Genomic DNA, 27081 nt, shown 5'->3' on the forward strand with positions numbered 1-27081 from the left:
GGGGGGATAGGGAACTTTCAGGATAGTATTTGAAATGTAAATAAAGAAAATAAAGAAAAGAAAAAGAAAAGAAAAGAAAAAAAAAAAGATCAGAATTAGCAAATTGGGAAAAAAAAAAGAGGGGGCTGTCAATTTCTGGCCAAATTAGCTTAACACCTTATACTACAGGCCTATTTAATTCAGTTCCTATTATTTGATACATATCTGACTTTCAACCAGAAGTTGGAAGGCATGCTGAAAGATAACAAAACACAGTAATAAAAACAAGTAACAATCAAACTTGGACAAGCACAGACAATAGAACTACCAGACAGGAAACTTAAGATATGGAAGGCAGAGGCAGGCAGATCTCTGAGTTTAAGGACAACCTGGTATACAGAGTGAGTTCCAGAACAGCCAGGGCTAAACAGAGAAACCCTGTCTTGAAGGGTTTGGAAAAAAAAAAAAATGGAAATTGGATGCTTACTTTATATTTTACATGAAGAATAATTCAGAATAATTAAAAACGTCACTAAACTGTCAGGAGAAGGCACAGAGTCCATGGTCATGATCTCAGATTTGGCAATGTCCTCTTGGACATATGACAACAAAAGCACCACCAACTACTATTTTCCTGGAGCATCATCACCTGCCAGAAAAATCCAGATTCTAAAATTGCAAACCTGTATGTTTGTGCAAACCAAGTGTTTAAAATACACCCTGCTTTGTGTATGTGTGTACTTATGCAGATACACATACATATACAATCCCTTAGTGATTCTGTTTCTTCAAATATACCTAACATTGCTATGACACACATAGAGAATCAATAAACTGGATGGAGTTCAACAAAATGAAACACTGGTTCTGAGAAAGACCTAACCAAAGGGATGAAAAGCTACACAACAGGATGAAATCTTTGCAAGCTATCTGACAGACAGTAATCCCAGACTATTAAGAACTCTCAAACAGTCTATCTAAATGGGAAGTGGTGAGAAAGATGGCTCAATAGATAAGGGAAAGGAGTAAGGAAGCAATACGGGAAAAACAGAGTTATAAAAGGGAGAAACACAAGCAAATCTAAATTCTGGGGAAGATGGCTCAGCAGGCAAAAGTGCTGACTGACTACACAAGCCTGATGATGACTGGAGTTTGACTCCTTTGAGCCTTTGTAAAAAGCTGGATGCACCAGAAATGGTGGCCTATGCCTTTCTTTAACACCAGCACTTAGAAGGCAGAGGCAGACAAATGTGAGTTTGAGTCCAGTCTGGTGAGTGAGTTCCAAGAAGACAGCAAATAATACCAGAAAAACCCTGTTTCAAAAAAACAAAACAAAAACAAACAAACAATACAAAACAAAACAAAACAAAACAAAACAAAACAAAACAAAACAAAACAAAGCTAGATGTAGCAGTATCTTATGCCAGCATACTCCTAGGGCAAGGTGTGAGGCAGAGATAAGAGAATCCCTCTGAAGTCCACAGGACAGCTAGACTGGAATACAGTGCAGAGGTGAACAAGAGGCCATGCCTCAAAAACAAGGCGTAAAGCAAGCAAAGCAGCTGAGGTTGTCCTCTTACTTGCATGTGGGTGGCATACACACACACACACACACACACATATATATATATATATATATATATATATATAGAGAGAGAGAGAGAGAGAGAGAGAGAGAGAGAGAGAGAGAGCGACACACACACACACACACACACACATATATATATATATATATATATATATTAAAAGATGATAGAGTAGCCTGGCATGGTGGCGCACGCCTTTAATCCCAGCACTCGGGAGGCAGAGGCAGGCGGATTTCTGAGTTCAGGGCCAGCCAGGTCTACAAAGTGAGTTCCAGGACAGCCAGGGCTATACAGAGAAACCCTGTCTCTAAAATCCAAAAAAAAAAAAAAGATAGAAAAGACTTAGCAGTGAATCTGAAGCTGTGAACGTAACAAACATCATGTTTTGCCAAAGATCATGAAAAAGTACAAAAAGTATAAAGAACATGCATTTTAATAGAAATATTTAAAATGTTTAAAAGAAATGTTTGCACTATACCAGAAGAAAGGCAACTGCCAACACAGACGTTTTGATGGTAGAAATAAAAGTAGAAATAATGGGGCTGGCGAGATGGCCCAATGGTTAAGAGCACTGACTGCTCCTGAGTTCAAATCCCAGCAACCACATGGTGGCTCACAACCACCTGTAACGAGCAAGATCTGACACCCTCTTCTGGTGCATCTGAAGTCAGCTACAGTGTACTTATGTATAATAATAAATAAATCTTTAAAAAAAAGAGAAAAAGTAGAAATAATGACAATCACAGAGAGAATCTGTTAACAGACAACCTTCAAAATATTCCCTCACTAATCCTCAAATCCTGTTACTCACACTTATGTGCAGTCTCCTACAGAAAAGAAGAATGAACTGCATAATCACAAGGATATGACAGTTGGATTTTCAGGATCATGAACTAAAGATCTACCATGTTTCTACCATGCTCTCACTCCTTGATTGCTCATTATGGGAAGTCTACTTGCTACATTCAAACAACCATGAAGAGGCTTAACTAGCAACATTGTAAGCAAGGCATTACAAGTAATTCTTCATCTCAACTTGGCTTGCCTAAGACTACAGCCTCAAGAGAAGCCAAGCTTCCACTAATGTACTGACCCACAAAAGCAGAGAAAGCTGATAAATTTGGTAGTTAATTAAGCAGCAATAGACAACCAATGCCCTTACTATGTGCCTCAACATCCCTGTGACTACTCCTTAACTCAGGTTAAGGAACTTTCCCCTTGGGACAAAGGAGGTGGCTCAGCAGTTAGGAGCTCTTGCAGAGGACCAGGGTTTGGTTCCTAGAACAAACATGGTGGCTCACAACCATCCATAACTCCAGTTCCAGGAAATCTGCCACCTTCTCTTCTGACCTCTGCAGGCATCAGGCACACACACACACACACACACACACACACACACACATATATATATTAATTACACACACACACACACACACACACATATATTACACATAAATAAATGCAGATAAAACACTCATACGTAAAATAAATGAAATATCCTTCAATTTAGAACATAGCTCAGTGGTAGAGTGTTTGTCTAGTATACATGAAGGCCCAAGGTTCACCCTGAGCATTGCAAAATGAGTAAAATAAAGCTAATCCCCCCACCCTCAATTATCACACAGCTGGCAAATGCTGGAATCAGATAAAAATGAAAGCCAGCATTACTGACTACTATGCAAATGTGCTCCCTATTTCTATACCACAATTTTTTGGTATTTTGTTTGGGAACTTATTTTCTGCTGTATAAAGCAAAGTGATCTGATAAGACCAGAGGAAAGTACAAGTGAATCAGCAAAAAGAAGAAAATGCAAAAGATTTGAGACCATTGCCATGGAGAGCTAAGAGCCTGCCAAAGAATTCTTTATAAGACTTTCAAATGGTGCTAGACCCATGAAAGATCAGGAGCCATAAACTTCCAGTGCAGGGAACTTAAGATGATTATAACCAAAAGAACAGGGGATTACTTGTGAACATGAATATAAAATAATGTTAGCTGTGAAACAATTATTATGGCTGGATGGAATAGTAAACACATCTTTCCCAAGTCCTCTAAGGTTCCATAAGGAACTAATTACATACACAAACATTTCAGAAATATCTCTCTCCATACATATGTATGTCTGTATATATGTAAATATACACACATATTTTAAAGACAGGGCCTCACTTTGTAGCTCTGGCTGACTTGCTATTTAGATCATCCTGGCTTCAACTCAAGAGATCTGCCTACCTCTGCCTCCTGAGTGCTAAGATTAAAGGTGTGCCTCAGCAAACACTACACAACCTACACCAAAATGTCACACTAAAACTGAGGGCCCACAGAAGGCAGTGCTAGTACTACTTCATGCCTTCATCTCAAACAATGGAAATTTTGCTACAGAATCTTTTTTTCTATATCCTCTCAAAAATGCTATAAACATTATAACTTACAAAACTAGACAATACCAAAGAGCAGCCTAATTATTAACTGACTTGACCTAAATAATTTTATTGTAAGAGTTAACAGTTTAGCTCAGGGTTGGAGAGATGGCTCAGCCCTTAAGAGCACTGACTGTTCTTCCAGAGGTCCTGAGTTCAACTTCCAGCAACCACATGGTGGTTAGCTCAGCAGTGGAGTGCTTACCTACTAAGTCCATGACCTAGAGTTAAGTTCCCAGCACCAAACAAAACAAAACAAGATTAAAAAAAAAAAAAGAAAAGGCAAACAACAAAGAAAACAGGAGAGGGACTTAGAGGGAGCTTCTCTTCACCACAAACTAACAAACAAACAAACAACTCAGAGGAGAAGGGAAAACAACCTTCAGACCAAATAGTTGTTTTTAAATTTCTTTTAAACGAAAGATAAAAAATTTACATAAAAATCAGAATTGCCAGGCTGGAGAGATGGCTCAGTGATTAAGAGCACTGACTGGCCCGGAGTTCAATTCCCAGCAACCACCTGGTGGCTCACAACCATCTGTAACCATATGACAGTGTACTCATATACATCAAATAAATAAATAAACTCTTTAAAAAAATCAGAATTGCCCAATTTCATACATGTGCTTTTTAAATGACTTTGTTTGAAAAATAAACTTGTATACACAATCTGAAAGAAAACTAGGTAGGGAAAAAGTAGAGACGAAACCTATACCACCATTCTCCCTGGGCCAGTATTCACTGCAAGGGGAAACGCTTCAGACACGAACACGACTGGAAACACAGTTACTCTCCCTATACTGCATGGTGTTCCAAGGTAAGTTAGCCACTAACATGCCAGTGGCATCTTTCCCACACATCCATATTTTACACCTAGCACTCGCTAGCAACAAGTCAAAAAGTACAACCAGAAAACAAAACATATGTTCTCCTAAAGAAAGAATTAACTACTGTTAAAGGAAGTGCTTCCTACTTAATGCATATCAGTGGGGAGAAAAAAAAAGTTTTCAGGCTCAAAGTAACTCCCACCCCACATAGATATAAAAATTATGAATACCACATAGGGATTTTCTCTATGAATGTCACAAGCTATTTCACATATTTTTTTTGCTCTTTAAATCCATGTGTTCTGAACACATAAAGCAAAACAACCAAATTCATAACACTATGGTTTTAATTAAAACATCATTTTTATTTAGGCAAACTCGCATTTCACCAGCCTTTTCTCTTACCCTCATCTGCTCAGTGGAGCTGCTGCTAAGTTCGTCTCCAGACTCGGAATCCTGGTGTATTCTTTCAGAGCCCTCTCCAGCTGAGTCACATGACTGTTCCTGAGAGAAGCTAGTTTTCTCTATGTCCAAGAACTCTGGCCCAGGAAAATGACCAAATAAGCGTGTCCTATTCTGGCTGGAAACTTTAGGAGAATGTGAGTCATTGTTAAACTTTCCATTATTATGGGTCAGGTCCAGGCTTAGGTTGAGAGTCTGGCCTGAATTATAATTGGATCCGAAATTCTGATTGGCATCACGAATAAGACCTGTTCCTTGAACAGATGACGATGGCTTTCCAAAACTTGAAAGCTCAGGCATTTTGTTCACATTTTCTGTCGATCTCTGGAGATGCATGCTCTGTATTGTCTTCATAGAGTTATTTGGCAGTCCTGTTGCCTGCTTCACAGGTGGCATCAGAGCTTTTCGAGTGACCTCCTTGACATACTGTGCTGGCACATAAAATGCTTTTGAGTTCTCATCAGGTCTGACTTGCCACCAGTCATCATTGGTCTTCTTCACTAGGAGGTAGCGCTCCCCTTGTCTGATCACAATCTTTCTGTCCTTTGCTTCATACTCATAATCATACTCCACCTCAATATACGCTTGTCCTGCAGTAATCTTTCCACTTCTCTCGGCCATTTCTACTCAGTAATACTCACTCTCAAAATAGATAGCATGCCACATTATGCCTTGTGCCTCGATGCATTAATATAACACTATTATTTAAGCAGAGAAAGAATAAAGAAAAAAATTAATGTAATCTATATTTGATACTCATAAACATTATACACACAATTTAAAAATCATTACCTTCAAATCTTTGTTTGTTTTTGTTTTTTTTTCGAGAAAGGGTTTCTCTGTGTAGCCCTGGCTGTCCTGGAACTCACTCTGTAGACCAGGCTGGCCTCGAACTCAGAAATCCGCCTGTCTGCCTACCAAGTGCTAGGATTAAAGGAGTGCGCCACAACTGCCTGGCTAACTTCAAATCTTAAACTCCATAAAGTAAGCATGTCTAATAATACACGTATCAACCTACATTTAAGACATTTTCATTCTAATTCTTCAGTTATTTACGATCTAAGAGGACAAAGTAAACACTGTTGTACAGGTGGAAACTGTGTCCCATAGAAGGTGCAGTCAAACCCTCACCTCGGGACTTATAAACAAAGGTGGTCTTAGCTGAAAATAATGGTCTTTGCAGATGGAAGATTAAGACAGGGTCATTGTGGTGGTTTGAATTAAAATGGCCCCCGTAGGCACATAGGGAGTAGCATTATTTTGGAGTAGGTGTGGCATTACTAAAGGAATTGTGTCCCTGGAGGGTTGGCTTTGAGGTCTCAGACGCTCAGGCCAGGCTCACCCTCTGTTGACCCAGATGTAGGACTCTCAGTTACCTCTCCAGCACCATGTCTGCCTGTGTGCCACCATCTTCCCATCATGAAGATAATGGACTAAATCTCTGAATTGTAAATCAGCCCCAATTTATAAGAGTTGCTGTGGTCATGGTGTCTCTTCACAGCAATAAAAACCCTAACTAAGACAGTCATATTTGATAAGCGTGAACCTATAATCCCCATGTCAGTATATTTTTGTTATATGTACTATATGGTATGTATGTTCTTGTATACGTCTTTTATGTGTGTTCGAGCACACATGTATCTCCCTCTATTACTTTCCAGGATAGCTCACTAAACAGACGTTTGGCTAGTTTGGCTGGCCAGCTTGCTCTGAGGATTCTCTGACTATACCTTCCATGTGCTAGAATTATAGGCAGGCTGCATTACCTAAGGGCTAGGGATCTGAACTTTAGTCCTCAGAGTTGTGTAGCAAGTACTTTACCAGATAAGCCTTCTCCCCAATCCTCTATCTGTACTCCCTCCCATGTCTTTAAAAATGAAGGAGACAGATTTAGAAACGGGGGAAAAGGGATAGGGATATATAGGTAGTGTGCTGTCTAGCATGCATGAAGGCCTAGATTCAATCCCTAGCACCGTATCAACAAAGCATAGTTGTATAAATCTGTAATTCTAGCACTTAGAAGGTGGAGGCAGAGGACCTTTAAGTTCAAGTTCATTCTGTCAGGTCTAAATGAAACCCAAAACAAGGCTCACAGTACTTACAGCTTCTCCCAGCACTTCTTATCCCACCTTCTATCCTAAAACTCTCCAGCTCAGGGATTGGGCTTCCCTTCCTTCAACCAGCTCCTCATTCCTATATAAACCTGCTATTTTGGCCACAGGCTCTCTTGGTTAGCTTGCCCTCTTTTCTCTTCTTTCTTCCTCTCACTTCTCTCTCTTCTCATAATCCAGTTCAGTCTGGACCCTTCCAGATATCTCTGGCTGAGCTCTCCCTCATATCTACAATAAAATCCTTCTCCTTGACTATCTAGGAGCAGTTAGGTATTTCCTCATTTTCTTCACATCCTAGGCTACACAGAAAGTTTGTTGTCAGCCTAGACTATGAGAGACTGTTTCCAAACAAATAAAAAATAAAGGGAGGAAGCAAAGGAGGAAAGGAAAGAGGAAGACAAAACAGAAGAGTCATATAGAAGACAAAGGCTGAAACAGGCAGAGTATCAAGGACTCCCACCAACAACAAGCTATGATGAAGCAAGGCAGGACAAAGAACATTAACACTAACACTTTGATAACTCTGGATAAAGGTTCTCAGCTTGGAGCCCAGGCTGACTTCATCAAGATTTGCCTACCTGAATCACCCAACTCTAGAGATTAAGGTCACCGTTTAAAGCCACCAATTTATAGTTCAGTCTAAGTATCACTGATCCAAATTTTAAAATCTTGAAACTTTTTCAGCACTAATATGGCAAGGGTGAAAATTTCCATGCAAGTTCCCATGAGATGGGTTGTTGTACATTGTGTGTAATAACAATCATTCTTCTAAGGCCTATAGTCTCTAAGATAAAGCTAGTAAGCTGAGGTGGTAAGTAAATTAATTAATAAATTCATAAATACGGTTACACTGTTTCAAAAAAACATTAAGCTTACCTTGGAAGGCTGTAAACATCTGATGTTTCATTTAAACCTAAAAATTAAATAAAAAAAATTATATCTCTAAACAATATTCATTAAAGACTAAGCACATAATGTGTATAATTTTGGAGGCATAATTTTTACAGTGGTGATAAAGAACACAAGGGATCAATTTTGCCACTGCCTTTGCTTGCTGTCACCACTGTACCAACACCCCTTTACTTTTATTCCAACGAACAGGGATTATATGATAAACAAATTTGATAAACTTTTAAAATAATTGTTTCTCTAAGTTCATGGTATTGAGTGGGAATAGAGAATAATTATATATGTTTAAAGTTGTTAGGAATCCTAACACATTTCTCCCCACAGATTACTTTTTATAAAAAGGGAAACAGACATTGCAATGCTTCTTTTTCAATGAAAAGTTTTAAGCCAAATGATTGACCTTATCAATCAAGAGTGATACCTAGGTGAGACACACTATAGTGTAGACTGTCATTTGTGCTGTGTTCTTATCAAAAGTATATTTTAGCTGGGCATAGTGGCATACGCCTTTACTCCCAGCATTTGAGAGGCAGAGGATTTGAGGCCAGCAACAGTAAGTTCCTGTAAGCAGGCTCTTGTTGGCATCTGCCATACTGTCTGGGTTTGGTGGTTGTTTAGGGGATGGATCTCCAAGTGGGGCAGTCTCTGGATGGTCATTCCTTCAGTCTCTGCTCTGAACTTTGTCTCTGTAAGTCCTTCCATGGGTATTTTGTTCCCCCTTCTAAGAAGGATTCTGAGCTAATATCCACTTATCAATGAGTAGATATCATGTGTAATCTTTTGTGATTGGGTTACCTCACTCAAGATGATATCCTCCAGATCCATCCATTTGCCTAAGAATTTCATAAATTCATTGTTTTTAATAGCTGAGTAGTACTCCATTGTGTAAATGTACCACATTTTCTGTATCCATTCCTCTGTTGAGGGACATCTGGGTTCTTTCCAGCTTCTGGCTATTATAAATAAGGCTGTTATGAACATAGTGGAGCATGTGTTCTTATTACCAGTTGGGACATCTTCTGGGTATATGCCCAGGAGAGATATTGCTGGATCTTCCGGTAGTACTATGTTCTATTTTCTGAGGAACTACCAGACTGATTTCCAGAGTTTTAAAAGTTCTTACAGCAGTAATGTAATGTATGCCATGTAATGTTAGCAGCACCCTCATACATCTTATGCTTATTACAACATCACCTTCTGTATCAAGAGACCACATGAAATAAGTCAGCATCCAGTCTTAGAAACACACTAATAGTCCAACAATGAGGGAATCGGCCAATGACAGATCTCACAATTCGACTGGTTGGTACATAAAGTATAACTGTACTTTATCCTTGAATGAGTTGGGTTTTCTTTTTTTGCAGAGAAACATAAAATGAGAAGTACCTTTGAATATAGGGAGATGAGTATGGAGACATGCAGCTACTTTTCACAAGATTATTGTAGCTTAGAAACTTCAGGACTGGTCAGACAGTGTTTGATTTTACGCTACTGTGGAGACTGTGGCACTGGAGAACAGCAATCAGCTACAGGCCAATCCACATTCCCTCTTTACTGCCAGGCTTTATGACCACACCCACCCTAGTGACTACAAAGACAAGTATGCAGGAACAGTTAAGGAGAAAGAGAATTACACAAGGGAGTCAATTTCACTAACTCAACATAAGATATCCAATCTACAGTTTTAGATAAAGGCAAAGAGATGTGAGAAAGCAAGTAAATGTGGTAGTTAAATAATCTCATCTATGTAAAAAGGTAGTCACATACCAAGGTGGATGAGCAAGAAGACACATGGAAATGAGGAACAGAAACTGCAGATAAATTATTAGTCAAAACAGAGGTAAGAGGTAGGAAATGAAACTGGAAAACACTAAATAACTGTTAAAATCATAAATATCTAAGAAACTACATAGTATATTACACAATATAAATAATTCTAAGAAAAATCAGATAAAATGAAGTCTTATTGCAAAGAATACCTTGAAAGAGATTACGATATTCATGAGATAACTATAATAAGAGAGATCTAAGTGAAAATCCTATCTATAACTGTGTGAGTCATTTATTCTATTTTGTTTAAGAACAGGCTACAGTAAAATGAAAGCTTACTTTGATTTGGGTTTATTTCTTCCTCTTCTCCTTAAATCAGGTCAGAAGCTATTTATTCTGGTAACTTTAGACAGGACTCTGCTTATTTAACTAGAGAATAATCTCACCAGAACACTCCTGAGATTAACCCTATTCAGTCCTTATCACCACATGCCTCTGTCTATGCTCACACCAAACGCAAACTGCTAAGCACCAGAGCATTCAATCTTTGCATGTCTATTTCTTTGAACATCCCCCTGCTTTTCTCAACAATTTTTTGCATGTTCACATGAGACTTTCAAGCTTCTTGCAAGTAGTCTTCTTCCCTGTTGCAATCACTTCTTCCTTACGTTTCAAATACAAATACATACACACACATACATATTTTCTATTTATGGAGAAAAGGTGGAAAGGGGTGTGTGTGTGTGTGTGTGTGTGTGTGTGTGTGTGTGTGTGTGTGTGTGTGTGCCGGCCCAGATATTCTCAGGTACAGGTACAGGTACCTGAGACAGAGTCCAACTAAATAGCTCTGACTTAGCTATGTAGACTAGGCTGGCCTCAAACTCATAGATATCCTCCTCCCTCTGCCTAAAATGAAACATGTGAACCACCACACCAGGCTTGTTTTGTCTTGTTTTTTGAGACAGGGTCTCTCACTGGTATGGAATGTACCATGAAGTCCAGGCTGTTTTCTGACCAGTTACCAGTTCCTGACCAGCAAGCCGCATGGATGCACCTCATCTCCATCTCCACTGGGCTGGATTACAATCACATGCCACTGTGCCTGGCTTTTTCTGTGAGTTCTGTGGAGCAAACTTAGGTTTCCAGCCAACTGATGAGCCCATCACATCTACCACTGCTCTATCCTCAGCTCACTTAGTATTTTCCATCATGCTACTTTATCATCTGATAACCTCTTTTTCCCATCTGTTAATTATTTTAATTGTCTTTCTCGTGTAAATTACTAGGAAACCTACCACAAATGATACAGCTTAACAAATGTTACCTTCCTCCCCCAGGACATCTGCTTTAACCAACTCTATCTTACCAGATCTATCAAAAACAATCCAAAACAAAAACAAGGAAATAAAATCTTAAGAGAAACAAAAACTTAAAGTAAATAATCCATAACTAAGTGGTTTATAATTTAAGACTAATCCAGATATGCATAATACATGCAGTAATTCTGATACTCTAGTACCTAGAATGATAAAATGTTAATATGCATCAAGCATGCAAATATTAAGCAATCTAAATATATCAAAGCTGAATCTCTAATTCTTGGCACTACATTCTCCACAATAATAAAATGAGGCTATAGCATAGTATTATCGGTAGTAGAATACTTCTTTAATATTTGTGAGACCCCCAAAACAAATAATGAATAAAATAATGGAGATGAGTTATTGGTAGTAAGATAATGTTAAGAAAATGGGGGACAAATGTGACTAGATATGTTACATACATGTACAAAACTGTCAAATAAAAAAATTGACAGTAAGTCAATTTTTAATTTCTTAAAAACAAACAAACAAACAAACAAAAAAAAACTGGAAATGTAACTTAGTTGGTAGACTGCTTGTTTGCCCCTAGTATATACCCAAACACCACAAAAGAGGAAAAATAAGAATAAAATAATAATCCCCAAACAAGCACCCAATAAATAAGATAAAGTCTAATGAGCAAAGCAACAATAAAATTCACAATATACCAGCAGAAGAAATTGTCCCACCAACTAGTTTTCTAAGTTGTACATTTGTAATCATTAGCCAGTATTAAGCTCAAGTTTTCTTCTTAATGAATCCCAGCTTTCTAAGAATGAACAGATACACAATATAAAATACTTCTCTGAATTAACCAAAGAAAGGCAAATATCATAAACCAGTCTGGCTGTATTAAAAAAAAAAAAAAAAAAAAAAAAGCAAAAATAGGATAGGAAATGAGTTGATAGTTGTAAAGTGGTACAAGACGGAAAGCCAGCAAAGGAAACGCAAAAGCAAGACTTAGGCATGAAACGAAAATGAGGAAACAGCAAAAGAAGCATTTGGAGAAATAAGCATTTTAATAAAAAAGAAATATGTAAACTGTGATGGTTTGTATATTCTTGGGCCAGGGAGTGGCACCATTTGGAGGTGTGGCCTTGTTGGAATAGGTGCGACACTGGGTGTGGGCTCACTCTAGTTGCCTGGAAGTCAGTCTTCCACTAGCAGCCTTTGGATGAAGACTTAGAACTCTCAGCTCTGCCTGCTCCATGCCTGCCTAGATACTGCCATGCTCCCACCTTGATGATAATGGACTGAACCTCTGAACCTGTAAGTCAGCCCCAATTAAATGTTGTTTTTTATAAGACTTGCCTTGGTCATGGTGTCTGTTCACAGCAGTAAAACCCTAACTAAGACATAAACCAAGCCTTTAATCCCAGACAGAGGAAGGAGGATCTCTGAGTTTTAGGCCACACTAGTGTACACAGTGAATTTGCAAGTCAGCCAGGGTATATTGAGACTCTGTCTCAAAGAAAGAAAAAAAATAAAAATTTTAAAAAAGAAAATTATCACAGGGTGTTTGGAAATCCATGTGCCATGAAAGACAGAAACAGGATCATCTCAATGACTTTCCCTTGAATGTAGTTCACAGGCTGGAGTTATAAGCAGCAGTACCCAGCATGTGCAAGGTTTAGAGTGCACATCGGGGTAAAGGGGATATCAATTCAAAATAGAAACACAAGCTTGAATTTGGCAATGAATTTTAATATTTAACAAATTTATAACCATGAGGAAGAAAAAACTAGACTTTACTAAAATAAAAAATGCTGCAAATCAGCATTTTGAAGAAGCAGACTCAATTTCATTTTTCTTGTAGCACTATTACAATAGCCAAGAAATGCAATCAACCTGTTTCCACCAACAGATGAATGACAAAAATATGGTGTATATACAATAAAGTATCTACTCATAAAAAAGGATGGAACCCTGTCATTTCTGACAACATAACAGAATTCACAGGATATATGTTAAGTAAGTCAGAAATAAAAGACAAATCCTGTATGGTCTCACTTACATGAAGCCAAGAGAATTGAAGTTCTCTCCTGGCCTGGGGAAGCCAGGAGAAAGTAAATGGGGAAAGCTTCTAGAACAGTGGTTCCCAGCCTTGCTAATGCTGTGACAGGAAGAGCAGCTACTAGGAAGGCATGACTTCCTACAGCCCACACTCTGGATTAGGAAACAGGTCCCAAAATATAAAGGACAGAAATAATGCAAAGTTAGTTCTCTGGTCACAATGAATTTGATCACAATGAAGTTATACACTTATGAAACCATAAGAAACGCAAATGTGGGCTGCAATGTAGTCTGAATACAGAGCGCATGAGGAACAGACTCTTGGTTAGATCCTCAACACCACTGAAAAAAGTAAAATGTTTGCTATTTAATGTTAAGTTAAAAATCAAACCTGATGGCACACACTTATAATCCTAGGGCAGGAAACAGAAGGATTCCTAGCGGGCCAGCCAGCTTCTCCTGATCATGTACTCTAGGTCAAAGAAACTCTTGTCTCAAAACAAACAAAAAAGTGGGACTTCTGACTACCATACGCAAGCACACACACACACAGGCACACATACATGACATATGTACATATTAAAAACTAACCACAAAAAAGAACTCCTGGCTGAAAAGTTTCCACTGGTAAATTTACTCAAAATGAAGGGGGAAGATCACATTTCTATAAAAATCTCCATAAAGGATCAATGTGAAAAGAACCCAAAAGTATGCTATAAAATTAGCATACTGATAGCAACATAAAAACACGAAAACAGAGAGAAAAAAAATGATATTGCTAGCCAGTATCATTCAAGAATATAGATAGAAAAGTTGCTAATACAATTGTAGCAAATTGGGATCCCTTTAACCTCCCCCCTCATCTCATGTAGTCTACACTAGCCTTGAACTCTTTATGCCTAATGACTCCAAACTTTTAATCTTCCTGACTCTACCTCCCAAATTCCATGATTCAGGCACACACCATCATGCTTATCCTCCAACATTATTTTCAAAATATAATGTATCAAGTCCAAGAACAGTACTAAACTGAACGTTTAAAAAAAGAATCAATCAACTCAGCTAGGCAGTGGTGCCACCTGCCTTTAATCCCAGCACTGGGGAGGCAGAGGTAGGAGGATCTCTGAGTTCCAGGTCATCCTAATCTATTGAGCACTCCAGGACAGCCAGAGCTACAGAGAAACCATGTCTTGGAAAAAAGGAGGAGGAGGAGAAGGAGGAGAAGGAGGAGAAGAAGGAGAAGGTGAGGGGGAGGAGGAGGAGGAGAAGAAGAAGAAGGGGAAGGGGAAGACGAAAACAAAGAAGAAGAAGAGGAGGAGGAGGAGGAAGAGGAAGAAGAAGAGGAGGAGGAGGAAGGAGAAGAAAAAAGAAGAAAGAAGAAGAAAGAAGAAGAAGAAAGAAGAAGAAAGAAGAAAGAAGAAGAAAGAAGAAGAAAGAAGAAAGGAGAAGGAGGAGGAAGAGGAGGAGGAGGAGGAGGAGGACATCAATCAATTTGGACTGGGGGAATGGCTCAGAAGTTAAAGGCACCACCTTGCTCTTTCAGAGAACCCAGGTTCAATGCCAGCACCCACATGGTGACCCATGACCATTTCCGGGGCATCCCAAAGGCTTCCTCTAGCCTCCCCAGGCACTGGGCACACAAATGCTAACCAGGCATACCTATAAGCATTTAATAAAATAATAAAATGTTTAAAATACATCTATTTAATTAAAAACGCAGTTTAAAAATAGGCAGGGATGGAGAGATGGTTCAGCAGTTAAGAGCAATTCTTGCTCTTGCAGAGGACCCAAGTTCAGCACCCAGCACCCACGCTGGGCAGCTCACAACTACATGTCACTTCAGCTCCACAAGCACTTTCACTCATGTGCATACAAAAGACACAAAATTAAGAGTTGATCTTAAAAAAGAAAAAGAGCCAAAGACTTTAACAGATACTGTACCAAAGATCTACACATACTAAACAAACATATCAAGAGATCCATACCATATGCCATCTAGGAAATGCAAATTAAAATAACAGTGAGATATTAGTGCATGCTTATTACAAAGGCAATGTCCAGAATATTGACAGCTTTAAGAACCAAGCAGGGTGGAGTCCCAGGAACTCCCTTCAGTGCCGGTGGGAATGTGAGTGGTTCAGTAAAGACACGCTGGAAGTTTCTTTCCAAACTAAACATACATACTTTCAGCACATGCAACAGCAATTGTGCTCCTGGGTTTTTGTTTTGTAGTAGTGGGGTTTTTTTGTTTTGTTTTTTGCTTTTGTTTTTCAAGATGGTTTCTCAGTGTAGTCCTGGATGTCCTAGAACTCACTGTAGACCAGGATGACCTCAAACTCTGCTTCTGCCTCCTGTGTGTTGGGATTAAAGGGGTGCCATACCACTGCTCTAGTACCTCCTGACTTTTACCTACAGAAGTTAGAATCTAAAGTCTATATAAAAATCTGCATACAGGTGAGAACCACAATGCTGTCTATAATTACTACAACCAAAGAGCAACTAAGAGATCTTTCAGTAGGGAAATGGAGAAACTCTGAGATATCCATAATATAATTTGTTTTGTTTTATTGAGACAGTCTCAAATCCTCCATCCCCCTCACCCTCATGAGCAATTTTAGTGCAGTGTAATTTTAGCACACACACACACAAAAGAGCTATTAAGCCACAGAAAAGAGTGTAGGAAATATACCACCAAGTAGAAGAAACCAGTCTGAAAATGAAATATGGTGCATGATTGCAACTGTATAACATCCTGAAAAGGGCAAACTACAGAGACAGTGATGATCAGAAGGCCAACCTATGATTTCATGTGCTAGGAGAATGTAAGATGAGCAGCTACAGTACCTTGGAGGATTTCTGAAGTAGTGAAAATTATTTGCCCAAACCCATACAAGGTGCACTACCGAACCCAAACTCCATTTACATAAATTACTGCTCAGGGACGACAACAACAATGTAGGATCATTAGTTTTTTTTTTAAAATATACAACTGGCCTACACCTTTAACCTCAGCACCCATGGGGCAGAAACAGGAGGATCTCTGTGTTTGAAGTCAGCCTGGTCTACATAATGAGTTCCGGGATAACCAAAGTTATAGAGAGCCTGTCTCAAAAAAAAAGAAAAAAGAAAAAAAGAGAAAAGGAAAAGAAGGAAGGAAGGAAGGAAGGAAGGAAGGAAGGAAGGAAGGAAGGAAGGAAGGAAGGAAGGAAGAATATACCACTCTAGTATAGAATGCTCACAACAGAGATGTTCCACCATTTAGGTCCTAGGGATCCAACTCAGCTTGTCAGGTTTGAAAGCAAACACCTTTACCTGCTGAGTCATATTCAAATATGCAAGCAGTAAATTCAACATTCATTGGTACTGTTTTTGTTGTTTTTTTGTTTTTCAAGGCAAGGTTTGCATAGTGGCTGTACTGGAACTAGCTCTGTTGACAAAGTTGGTCTCAAATTCTCAGAGATCCACCTGCCTCTGCCCCCAACGTGTGGGGATTAAAGGCAGGCACCACCACAGCAGGCTTCATATAGAATTCTTGTACCATATACTTCACTGAAAACAAAATGGGCCACAGACGTTATAAAACTTATAAGAGGGAAGATATTAGTGATTATTGGTTTGACAAAGGTTTATTTTGGATTTTGGCAATGTTTTTGAGACAAGGTCTCACCATGTAGCCCTAGAGGGTCTCAAACTACTCATCATCCTCAGCTTCTCAAATACTGTAATTACAAGAATATACAATCACATTCAGCTCTTGTCAGTGGTTTCTTCTAATGAAGAACAACAACAACAAAAAAGCCAAAATTCAAACTGAATTTCACCAATTAAAAAATCATTTTGCTGGAGCTCCTGGCATTCCTCAGCATGTGGTAACAACTATGGCAACAAAAGCAGGAGTTGGGGAGATGCTGACTGCCCTCAAAACTAGTCTTGTCTACTTTGTCTCATGTGAAATAATAAGCTTAATGAACTTTTTACTCTTACCTTGGTTGATTACCAAACACCACTATCTGTAGTTTATCCCTTGGAGCATCTAGTTGCTAACCTACAAGATGACCCCTTGCAGCATCAGGTCACCTTACCTACAGGACGCTCCACAGACTGAATATTCCTCCCATAACCAGACTTCACAGGTACAGAAATTAAAAGACTCCTCTCCTTATTTTACTTTATAGCTCACCTGTGTTTGGCTTCTATTCTACCAGTTTAAGAGTTCATAATTCCCAATGGCAAAATGCCTCCACCAAACAGATGTAGTGGCTATAGAGACTTGCCATTGGGCATTTAAAAATAAAAAAGACACTATTGAAAAAATAATTAGGAAAGCTATGGATTTTTGAAAATATATTTTAACAAAGAACTCTGCATCTAGAAAATACAGAGTTTTCAAGTTAATGACAACTCAACATAGTCCCAGCACTTGGCAGAGGCAGGCAGATCTCTGTGCATTTACACTCAGTGTGGTCTATATAGTAGAGTTCCAGGCTGCCCAGAGCTGCACAAGGAGACTCTATCTCAAAAACAAAACAAAACAAGCAAAAACAAAAAAATGAGGCAAAAAGCTTTAACAGGCGTATTCAAAGCTCTACAGATACTGAATAAGCTCTTGAAACATAACCAACATCTTCAGTCATCAGGAAGATGAAAATTAAAAAAAAAAAAGAAAGGTGCCACCACACACCTACTACAGTTAAGTCAAATCATACTCATGTTTCTGGGAATATAATGCAGCTAAAACTCACACTGCTGCTAAGAATGTAAAATGGTAAAAAGAAAAGAAGAAAACCACTTGATTATATTTATCTAGTGCTTAAAAACGTAACTACACCACATGACACAGATTCTCCTTTTAGGGATTTACCAAAGAAAAATGAAAGCACAGCTTCCATTTAGCAACAGCAGGTTTATCAACAGCTGGCTGCCCAACTATCAGTCAACAGGTATATGAACAGACTGACTATGTTATACCCATCTCAGGAATGCCATTCAATAATAAAAAGTAATGAACACCACAACAAACTGGGCAAATTTCAAATAATTTTACTAAGATAATCCCAAACATTGCATGAGAGTCCATCTGTACAAAATTCTAGAAAATGTAAACTAACTTAAGTAAAAGAAAGCAGGTGAGTAATGCCAGGGAACAAGGGAAGGAACTCGAGAGATCTGGGCTAAGGGGGGACTAGGTGTACTCAGTCTTGATACTGGTGATGCCGTCTATATTTGATTTACATGAGACAATTCCTGAGGCTGGGTACTTATTAGCTCACGGTTCTAGAGTGTAAATGGTGCGGTGCTAGCAATAGCTAGGCTGTGGTGAGAGGTCATAACAAATAGCTTCAAAGTGGTGACAAAGAAATGGAGAGAGGGAAACCACTGAGCAAGAAGTCCCATCATTGACAAGAGTCAGGTCAGGCTTGTTCTCTTACCAATAACCTTTCAAAAACTAGCCAGGTTTAATGAAAACCACAGCTCCTCCTGAAGGCAGTACACGCAACAACTTTATAATTTCCTGATAGGCCCTACCTCTCACAGGTGTGTCTAATCTTTCAACACTGCAACAAGGTGTTGTCATTTGCAAAAGTCACACTCAAGAGCTGTGTGACAAATGCCAGGCAGTGGTGGCGCATGCCTTTAATCCCAGCACTTATGAGGCAGAAGAAGGTGGATTTCTGAGTTCCAGGCCAGCCTGGGCTACAGAGTGAGTTCCAGGCCAGCCAGAGCTACAGAGAAACCCTGTCTTGAAAAGTAACAAAAAAAAAAAAAAAAATCTGTGTGACAGGGTGGGGAGGAGTGGATGTGGAGCAGTTGGAAGGTGGATGGGAGGAGCAGGGAATGGAATATGGAGTGTAAAGAATAAATTAAAAATTAAATTAAATTAAATTTAAAAAAAAAATTGTGTGACAGAAATTTTTAAAACCACACACCCAAAAGCATCATCTTATTTTAAGTTAGACTACAATTTTGTTTTGGGCCATCTACATAGCTTATCTTTTGTTTTGTTTGTTTGTGTGGAAGTTTGAATATAGGAGTAGCATTATTAAGAAGTGTGGCCTTGTTGAAGTAGGTGTGGCCTTGGTGGAGGAAGAGTGTCACTGTGGGGTTAAGCTTGAAGACCCTCCTCCTCCTAGCCATGGGGGGGGGGGGCACATGTTTCTCCTGTTTGTCCAGCTCTCAAGCACCATGCCTGCCTGGATGCTCTCATGCTTCCATGATGATAATGGACTGAACCTCAGAACCTGTAAGCCAGCCCCAATTAAATGCTATCAGTTGCCTTGGTCACGTGTGTCTTTACAGCAATAGAAACCCTAACAAAGACTGGTTTTGAGACAGGGTTTATCTATGTAGCCCTGGATGTCCTATAACTCACTCTGTAGACCAAACAGTCCTCAAACTCAGAAATCTACCTGCCTCTGCCTCCTGAGTGCTGGGATTAAAGGCATATACCATGACGCTCAGTTTCACAGTTTTTTTTTTTGTTTGTTTTGTTTTTGTTTTTTTTTTTTTTTTTTTTTGGTTTTTTGAGACAGGGTTTCTCTGTGTAGCCCTGGCTGTCCTGGAACTCACTCTGTAGACCAGGCTAGCCTTGAACTCAGAAATCCACCTGCCTCTGCCTCCCAAGTGCTGGGATTAAAGGTGTGTGCCACCACCACCCAGCCCAAACTGTACATTTTAAGTCAAACAACCAAGCCTTACTACTTATTTACTTTTTTAAAGAAGATAGACAGGGTCTTACTGTATAGCCCTGGCTGGCTTAAAAATGTATAGTCCAAGCTGGCCTTGAACTCAAAGAGTTCCACCTGCCTCTGCCTCGTGAATGCTGGGATAAAAGGTTGTATTTCCACTATACCTGACAAAAACGACTTTTAAAAAAGTATTCTTTAGGATAAGAACAATAGCAACTGAAACCTACACTAATCACTCTGAGAATGCAAAATGACACAGCTATCCTAAAAAACAACTTGTCCGTTCCTAATAAAAGTGTATGCTTACTGTATAAGATGGTAATTCATCCAAGAGATGTAGCAATGTCAGACCACAAAAAGGTCTGTCAATCAGTCACCTAATGCCTAAACAAACTCATGTACACACCTCTATAAAATAGTAAACACAAAGATTTTTGAGAGATGAGAAAGATAAAATGTGTACTAATGTATCTACCAATATAAAAGGCACAGTAAAGAGTATTCCATTAGTCACTACTTGCCCAAGGATGCAAAAGTTATGATAGGAAAAAAATCATAGGGGATGAGACAGCCTTCTGTGTTTCCTGTGTATCATTTAGATACATGCTTCTGAAGTACATCTGTGTTGTTATATGCATTTACTCATATGAATTCATTCATTTTAAGCATTAGTATATTTCTAATCCATGTACATTATACCTCAATAGAAGCAAGTTTAAATTTGGGCAGAGGACCATTATACATACAACCTGGAGCATACTAAAAGTGCAGGTGATTAATCTGGAGAAGCAATTACCAACAAGGCAGAGGGGCCTTCCAGAGCTCAGTATTTAGTAAATCAGCTATAAACTGAAACAGCAATTAATCAGCTCTATGAAAGCAACAAGGTAATGGCTCAATCACTAGGTTCTAGCACAATTAGACCAGCTGACCAAAGAAAAGTTAAGTGAGAAAGATGACAGCCCAATAGATCCTCAACCAAAAGTGACTTAAAGTACATTGAGTTTCAGTGTTAAAATTATTCCTTTCCATTTGTGACTTGGTCTATAGAATAGGATAAAGGTTAGTGTACATATACTGTCCTGGTTTGTATATTCTTGGACCGGGGAGTGGCACCATTTGGAGGTGTGGCCTTGTTGGAATAGGTGTGACCTGGTTAGAGTAGGTGTGTCACTGTGGTTGTGGGCTTAAGACCCTCGTGCTAGTTGCCTGGAAGTCAGTATTCCACTAGCAGCCTTTGGATGAAGACATAGCTCTGCCTGCACCATGCCTGCCAGGATACTGCCATGATCCCGCCTTGATGATAATGGACTGAACCTCTGAACCTGTAAGCCCGCCCCAATTAAATGTTGTTCTTTATAAGACTTGCCTTGGTCATGGTGTTTGTTCACAGCAGTAAAACTGTGACTCTGACTAATATATATACTATACCTTAGTAAAAGTGAAACTTAAAAAACAAAATACAAGTACTTCTTGTCCAATTTTCAAAGATACCACTCTAACACCTTACGATATTCTAAATTCTGTGTGAGAGAAGAGAAAAAGCACAGAACTCAATGTCAGAAACCTAAGGTCTCTGGGCCATTTCAGCTCCTTGGGTATCTTACTGGTTAAAAAAAAGAAAGAAAGAAACAATACAAACTTCAAAAGATCCCTGTGAAAGAGGAAAGAGAAATGACCTTTATAAATCAAAACATGATACACAGTATTCATATTAATCACCATTTACTCTAGGAAGCAAAAGTTGTGAATAGAAAAATACACTACACTAGCACTAGTCCCTGCTCCATCAGCTGTGTGATCTAAGAGAAGGCGACATGCCTCTCCAAGCTGGTTAGTAACAGGAGCCATCTATGGGGAGAGTTAAATGTACAGGGACTTACAAGGGTAAGCCTTTCCTCTGCAGCAATACTCAATACCAGATTCTAGTCTGCCATCCAAACTGCAGAGGGCAAGTCATTGGTGACCCAGAGCACTGATTCTCATATGTGGAGCACGGAATCATCTGGGAAGGATCATCTCATTTTTTTTTTTAAATATACTTATTTTTTGGAAGAGCTTAAGACTTGTAGAATTAGGGCTGGGATATAGTTTAGGTCCAGTAGCTGGCCAGCATACAAGATGCCCTGAGTTCCAATCCCAGCATAGTTTGCAGTGGCAAACATCTATAATCCCAGCACTTGGGAGGTGGTGGCAAGAGTCTCCTAAATTCAAAGTCATCCTCAACTACTTATCAAATTCAAGGTCAGCCTGGGCTACATAAAACCTTGATTCAAAAAGACTTATAGAATTACTACAAAAATAGTCCAGAAGGGTTCCTATGTGCCCTGGGACTCTATTTGCCTCATGAAATGTTATACTTAGCACACTTTTCTTAGTCAATAAATCAGTATCAAAATCAACTGATGCATAAAAATGTCCATTCTGGGGGAGGGTATAGGGGACATTCGGGATAGCATTTAAAATGTAAATGAAGAAAATATCTAATAAAATAAGTTAAAAAAAATGTCCATTCTGCGTTCAGATTTTCTTAGTTCTTCCCTACTGCCCCGACACTGACCTTTCTGATCTAGGATCACATCCAGAATGCCACAGGCATTCCATAATCATATACTAGAGAGCTTTTTTAAGCCATGAAGTACTGTGTCCCAGTTTTAGAAATTTTAATGACAGTATGAAACTGAAGTCCCAAAATATTACACTTCACAATCATATTCTATTGCGTTAATCTGCAAATGTACTAAGAACAGCATTCTTAGAGTTCTGACTCTAATGAGAGTTCAGAATGGGGGCACTCCACAGGCAGGTGACTATACCCTAGTCTACACAAGTTCCAGCCAGAGCTACATAATGAGACCCTGTCTCAAAAAAAAAAAAAAAAAAAGAGTTCAGACCAACCAACAATATACAGCATAACACAATAGCCACTACTGATGTGACTACTAAAAATATGAAACGTGGGTAGAATAAATTAAGTGCTCTAAGTATAAGCTACACAATCTATCAAAAAGCTAATCAAAACAATGAGGATTCTATGTTAATTATACACTAAAATATTTTAATATACCAGGTTATTTATGTTATGTAATTTGCTCACTTGTTTTTCTGTAACATGAGTACTACAAATTAAGATCACACGGTAGGTGGTAGTACATTTCTATGGTACTACCGTTGTCAGTGGTCTGGATGCAATACATATGACCCAAGGGCTTATTGGAAGGGCAGGTGATCCCAGGTGCTTAAGGATTAGAGAAGCCATAGATTATAAAAGGAGCAAGGAGCTCCCAGATGAAACACCAGCATTTGTTGGCTCCGTTCAAATATAAGTCACCTACAAACCGGAACCACGGGACAGTCACTAGCTCTACAAAAGCAACAAGGCAATGGCTGAACTTGCTGGTTCTAGTATAATCAGACCAGCTAACCAAGGAAAAGTCACAAAGATGGTAGCCCAAATATTAGGGTCCTCAATTGAAAGTAACTTTAAGTACAGTGAATCCCTGTGTTTAAAGAGTCACTTCCACATCTGACTTATGCTACAGAAAAAAAACATATTTACAATTATAACTAATGTTTATTAGGTTCTTGGTTTTACTAGAAAACACTCACCCAACATGCCAGGGCCCTTGGTTTGGTTTCTTGTAACACACACTCCCAAGTAAGATTAAAACTGTTAAATACAAAGTGGAATAAAAGTTTAATTTCACTTTTCTCTTATTACAAAATTTCAATGTCCACTTTCTCGGATAAATAATATTACAGACCACTATCACATTTTAGTTAATTTAAAAGTTTTACTTGTATCTGGGCATGGTAGTACACACCTTGAATCCCAGGACTTAGGTGAAAGGGAAATCCCTGTCAATCCGAGGCCAGCCTGATCTACTTAGTGGGTTTCAGACCTGCTAGAGCTACCTATATAAGTGAGGCCCTATCTCAATTTTTTTAAAAAGTAAAATAAACGTATTACCCTTATTCCCGGTAATGTCATTTGCACTTTTAGGAATTAAATTACTAAAGCTCATTTTTAAATTAAGTCATTTTTAAAAAAGCATTGAATAAATATTTTCTAACAAAAAAGCCAAATGATTACAACTAATAAGCTGTTCTGCAGCATTTACATATTTCCTCTATGCCTCACAAATGGAATAGTATATTTAAAAACTGGAAGTATTGACAATTGTATAAGCACAACTAATCTACACAAGTGGAGTCACATCATGACTCAACGAGCAATCTCCAACCCCGTGGTTGATAAAGAACAGGAGATAGTCAACAAGTACTAGGAATTACACACACACACACACAGTTGAGAGGGAGAGAGGAAAGGGGGAGAAGGAAATATGAATTATGCTTTGTTTCCTGGGCAAAAAAACACCCCAGAAAGATGTAAAGTGTTGTGTGCCCTGTTAGCCTAAACTTTGATGGCATGGCTTAAATCACACCTTCACTAACCCATCTTAGGTACTGCTTTGGGTTCCAAAAACTGTTCTGAACGGTTTTCAATGTCATCTTAAAATAGAGAACAGTGCACGGAGCAATGGAGAAACGCAAAGATGATCCATTCTACCATACACCTCTTAAGAGATAGATCAGGTAAGCAAAACGGAACGTAAGTAAATAAACACCTCCAGGCTACCTCAGCTTTTAAGTACAAAAGAGGCACTGCTACTGGCTAGACACTCTGAACAATTTCTCACGGCAACATTCGAAGTTTCCCAAGGTTTCACCTCCGTAAGTCGGACAGCAAAATCTGAACCAGAAGCTGGGTGACTCCTTGTTAATGATCCTTCTTCCAATGTACCTCCCTTTAGGAATGTGTGCCTAAATGGGCTATAAAATCTACTTCCGCATGTCAACATGAACCACACAGACCAACCTTGTAACCAGTGTTAATATACTAGAAAATTTGCGTTCGCCTTTGCAAAGCATTTTAAAACGCTGCTGTAGGCAAAAAAAGAAAAAAAAAAAAAGAAAAAAAAGGGGGGGGGGAACTGCACCGGCCTCAGAAACTGAAGGGCGTGCCTTTCTCTCTAATGACCACCTTGTGGCCATTCAGTCTGCGAGGGTCTGCAATAACTTAAGACACAACGTGTCAAGGGCAGCCTTTCCGGAAAGACAAAACAAGCGCTCCAGACGGGAGGCAGGCAGGCAGCGCGTTGGCAGCAGGGTCTGTTGTCTGTGGTTCAAGGGCTCGGAAGAACTACCTCTCAGCAGAACCGGGGGCAGCTCATCAGGGCCGGAGAGAGCGCGCCGTTCACCTCCACCGTCCCCGACGCGGCCCAGATGGCAGGTGTGCCCACCAGCAGCAGCGGCCGGACCTCCCGCCACTCCCCGGAGCCCGCTACGCCCCGGCAGGAAGCCGGGGAGCCCAGGCTGAGACCCCGGTCAAGTAAACCTGCTCGCCCCGCAGGCCAGGCGGCCGCCGCCCTCCCCGGCGCAGCCTTCGGCGGGCAGAGCCCGCGCCCCCGAGCGCCTTTGTGCTTTCCGCGGGAACCCGCGCCCGGCCTCTTTACCGAGGGTCGCAGACCTCGCGACAGGCAGCTCCCTTCTCATCCAACGCTGTGGCCGAGCGACTGAGAGACCGCCCGAAGAGCGCTCACCCGGCCGCAACTCCAACCGGGCGTCCCCGCAGGCTGGTCTCTGAGGGAGGGTAAGTTCCAGGGCACGTCGGAGCGCGCCGGCGCGGGGGTGGGGCGGGCACAAGCAGGGGGCGGGACATTTGGCCACGTGACGAGAGGGGCTGGTGGTCTCCCGGGAGGGCGGGGCGGAGGGACGTGAGAAGGTGTGGCGAGACGCTTAAGTTAGGGGGGGGAGTAACCACGTGATAAGCGGAGGCGGGGCAGGTACTGTAAATGGGGGGGGGAGAATGGTTGGGAGCACGTGACAGGGGGCGGGAGGCTCACGTGATGGCTGGAGTGGGCGGGGCGCCAGGTCCCAAGCAGCAAAGGGCGCGTGGGGCAAGGTAGCCAGGGAATGCCAGGTGGGCGGGGCGTTAGGAGGCTGTTGGAGCAGCCTGGGCGGTGCGAAGGACTTGGGGAGGGCGAGGAAGCTGGCGGCCGAGTGGGTGTCAACACTTTGTAAACATCTGGTGGGAAGTGTTGGGAAAACGCTAGCAGGGATTTGGGCGAGTGGAGAACGGAGAGTGCTACGGCCGCAGGCTCCTTGCCGTCTGGGACTTAATGGCGCCCTAGCTCTATGAGGGTCCACAGCCTGGCAAACCGCTTAGTGTCGGTGAACGTGTCGCGCTTCTATTGGCAGGAGATGGATCTCTGGGGATCTTGAGGTAATAACTAGGTCTATGCGGAGCTATTGGTGGCCTGAGCCTCGCGCCGAGTGCTGGACCAGCAGTGCACAGGAGCGTAACTGCACTTTGACTCCATAGGGCCTGCTGTGTGCAATCACTGTAGGCCACCCTGGTGCCATTGTCCAAAGTCAATCCAGTTTACAGTGTGGCCGCGTGGAACCCGGAAGTGGCCCGCAGTGAACTGTGTAGTGATCCTGTGGTGAGTAGCTGGAATGAGAATCCACAAAGGCCTGGCGTAGTTCTACCATTAATTGCCTCTTCACTCTTTAGACCTCCACTATCACATTGACTGTTGACTTAAACCTTCAGGCTAAAATCAAGAGACTGAAAAAAATATTAGGAAATCAGAACTCATTCATTAATCACTTGTTGATTGTGCCTTTTATGTTGCCCAGATCAGATTTCAATAACACCAGAGAAGAGGGAAGCCAACATAGTGTTCAAAAGCCAGGTTCTGGAGATGGCTTTTTTCTGAGCTTCATCTATAAAGATGCCACAATGTCTAGAAGCTTTAGAACAAGCTTGCAAAACACAAGAAAACCAAGGAGGATGACCATCGTGTGGATACTTCATCCCTCCTTAGAATAAGGAACAAAATACCCATGAAAGGATATAGGTACAGAGACAAAATTTAGAGCTAAGATGAAAG

At 40.3% G+C, this 27081-nt stretch overlaps 1 protein-coding gene across 1 annotated transcript in view; it reads right to left on the reverse strand.

Annotated features, from left to right (window-relative positions):
• Arhgap12 (Rho GTPase activating protein 12) overlaps positions 1 to 25815 on the reverse strand; it is a 104489-nt gene extending 78674 nt beyond the window's left edge. Inside the window, exons 1-3 of the mRNA XM_029547184.1 lie at positions 25729 to 25815; positions 8263 to 8299; positions 5219 to 5973 (exon numbers count right to left, since the gene is read on the reverse strand). Coding sequence (XP_029403044.1) covers positions 5219 to 5896 — 678 coding nt within the window. The 5' untranslated portion in view covers positions 5897 to 5973; positions 8263 to 8299; positions 25729 to 25815. The remainder of the gene's footprint in view (positions 1 to 5218; positions 5974 to 8262; positions 8300 to 25728) is intronic.
• Between the last annotated feature and the right edge of the window lie 1266 nt (positions 25816 to 27081).

The sequence above is a fragment of the Mus pahari genome, chromosome 15, assembly GCF_900095145.1.
Source record: "Mus pahari chromosome 15, PAHARI_EIJ_v1.1, whole genome shotgun sequence".
Lineage (NCBI taxonomy): Eukaryota > Metazoa > Chordata > Mammalia > Rodentia > Muridae > Mus > Mus pahari.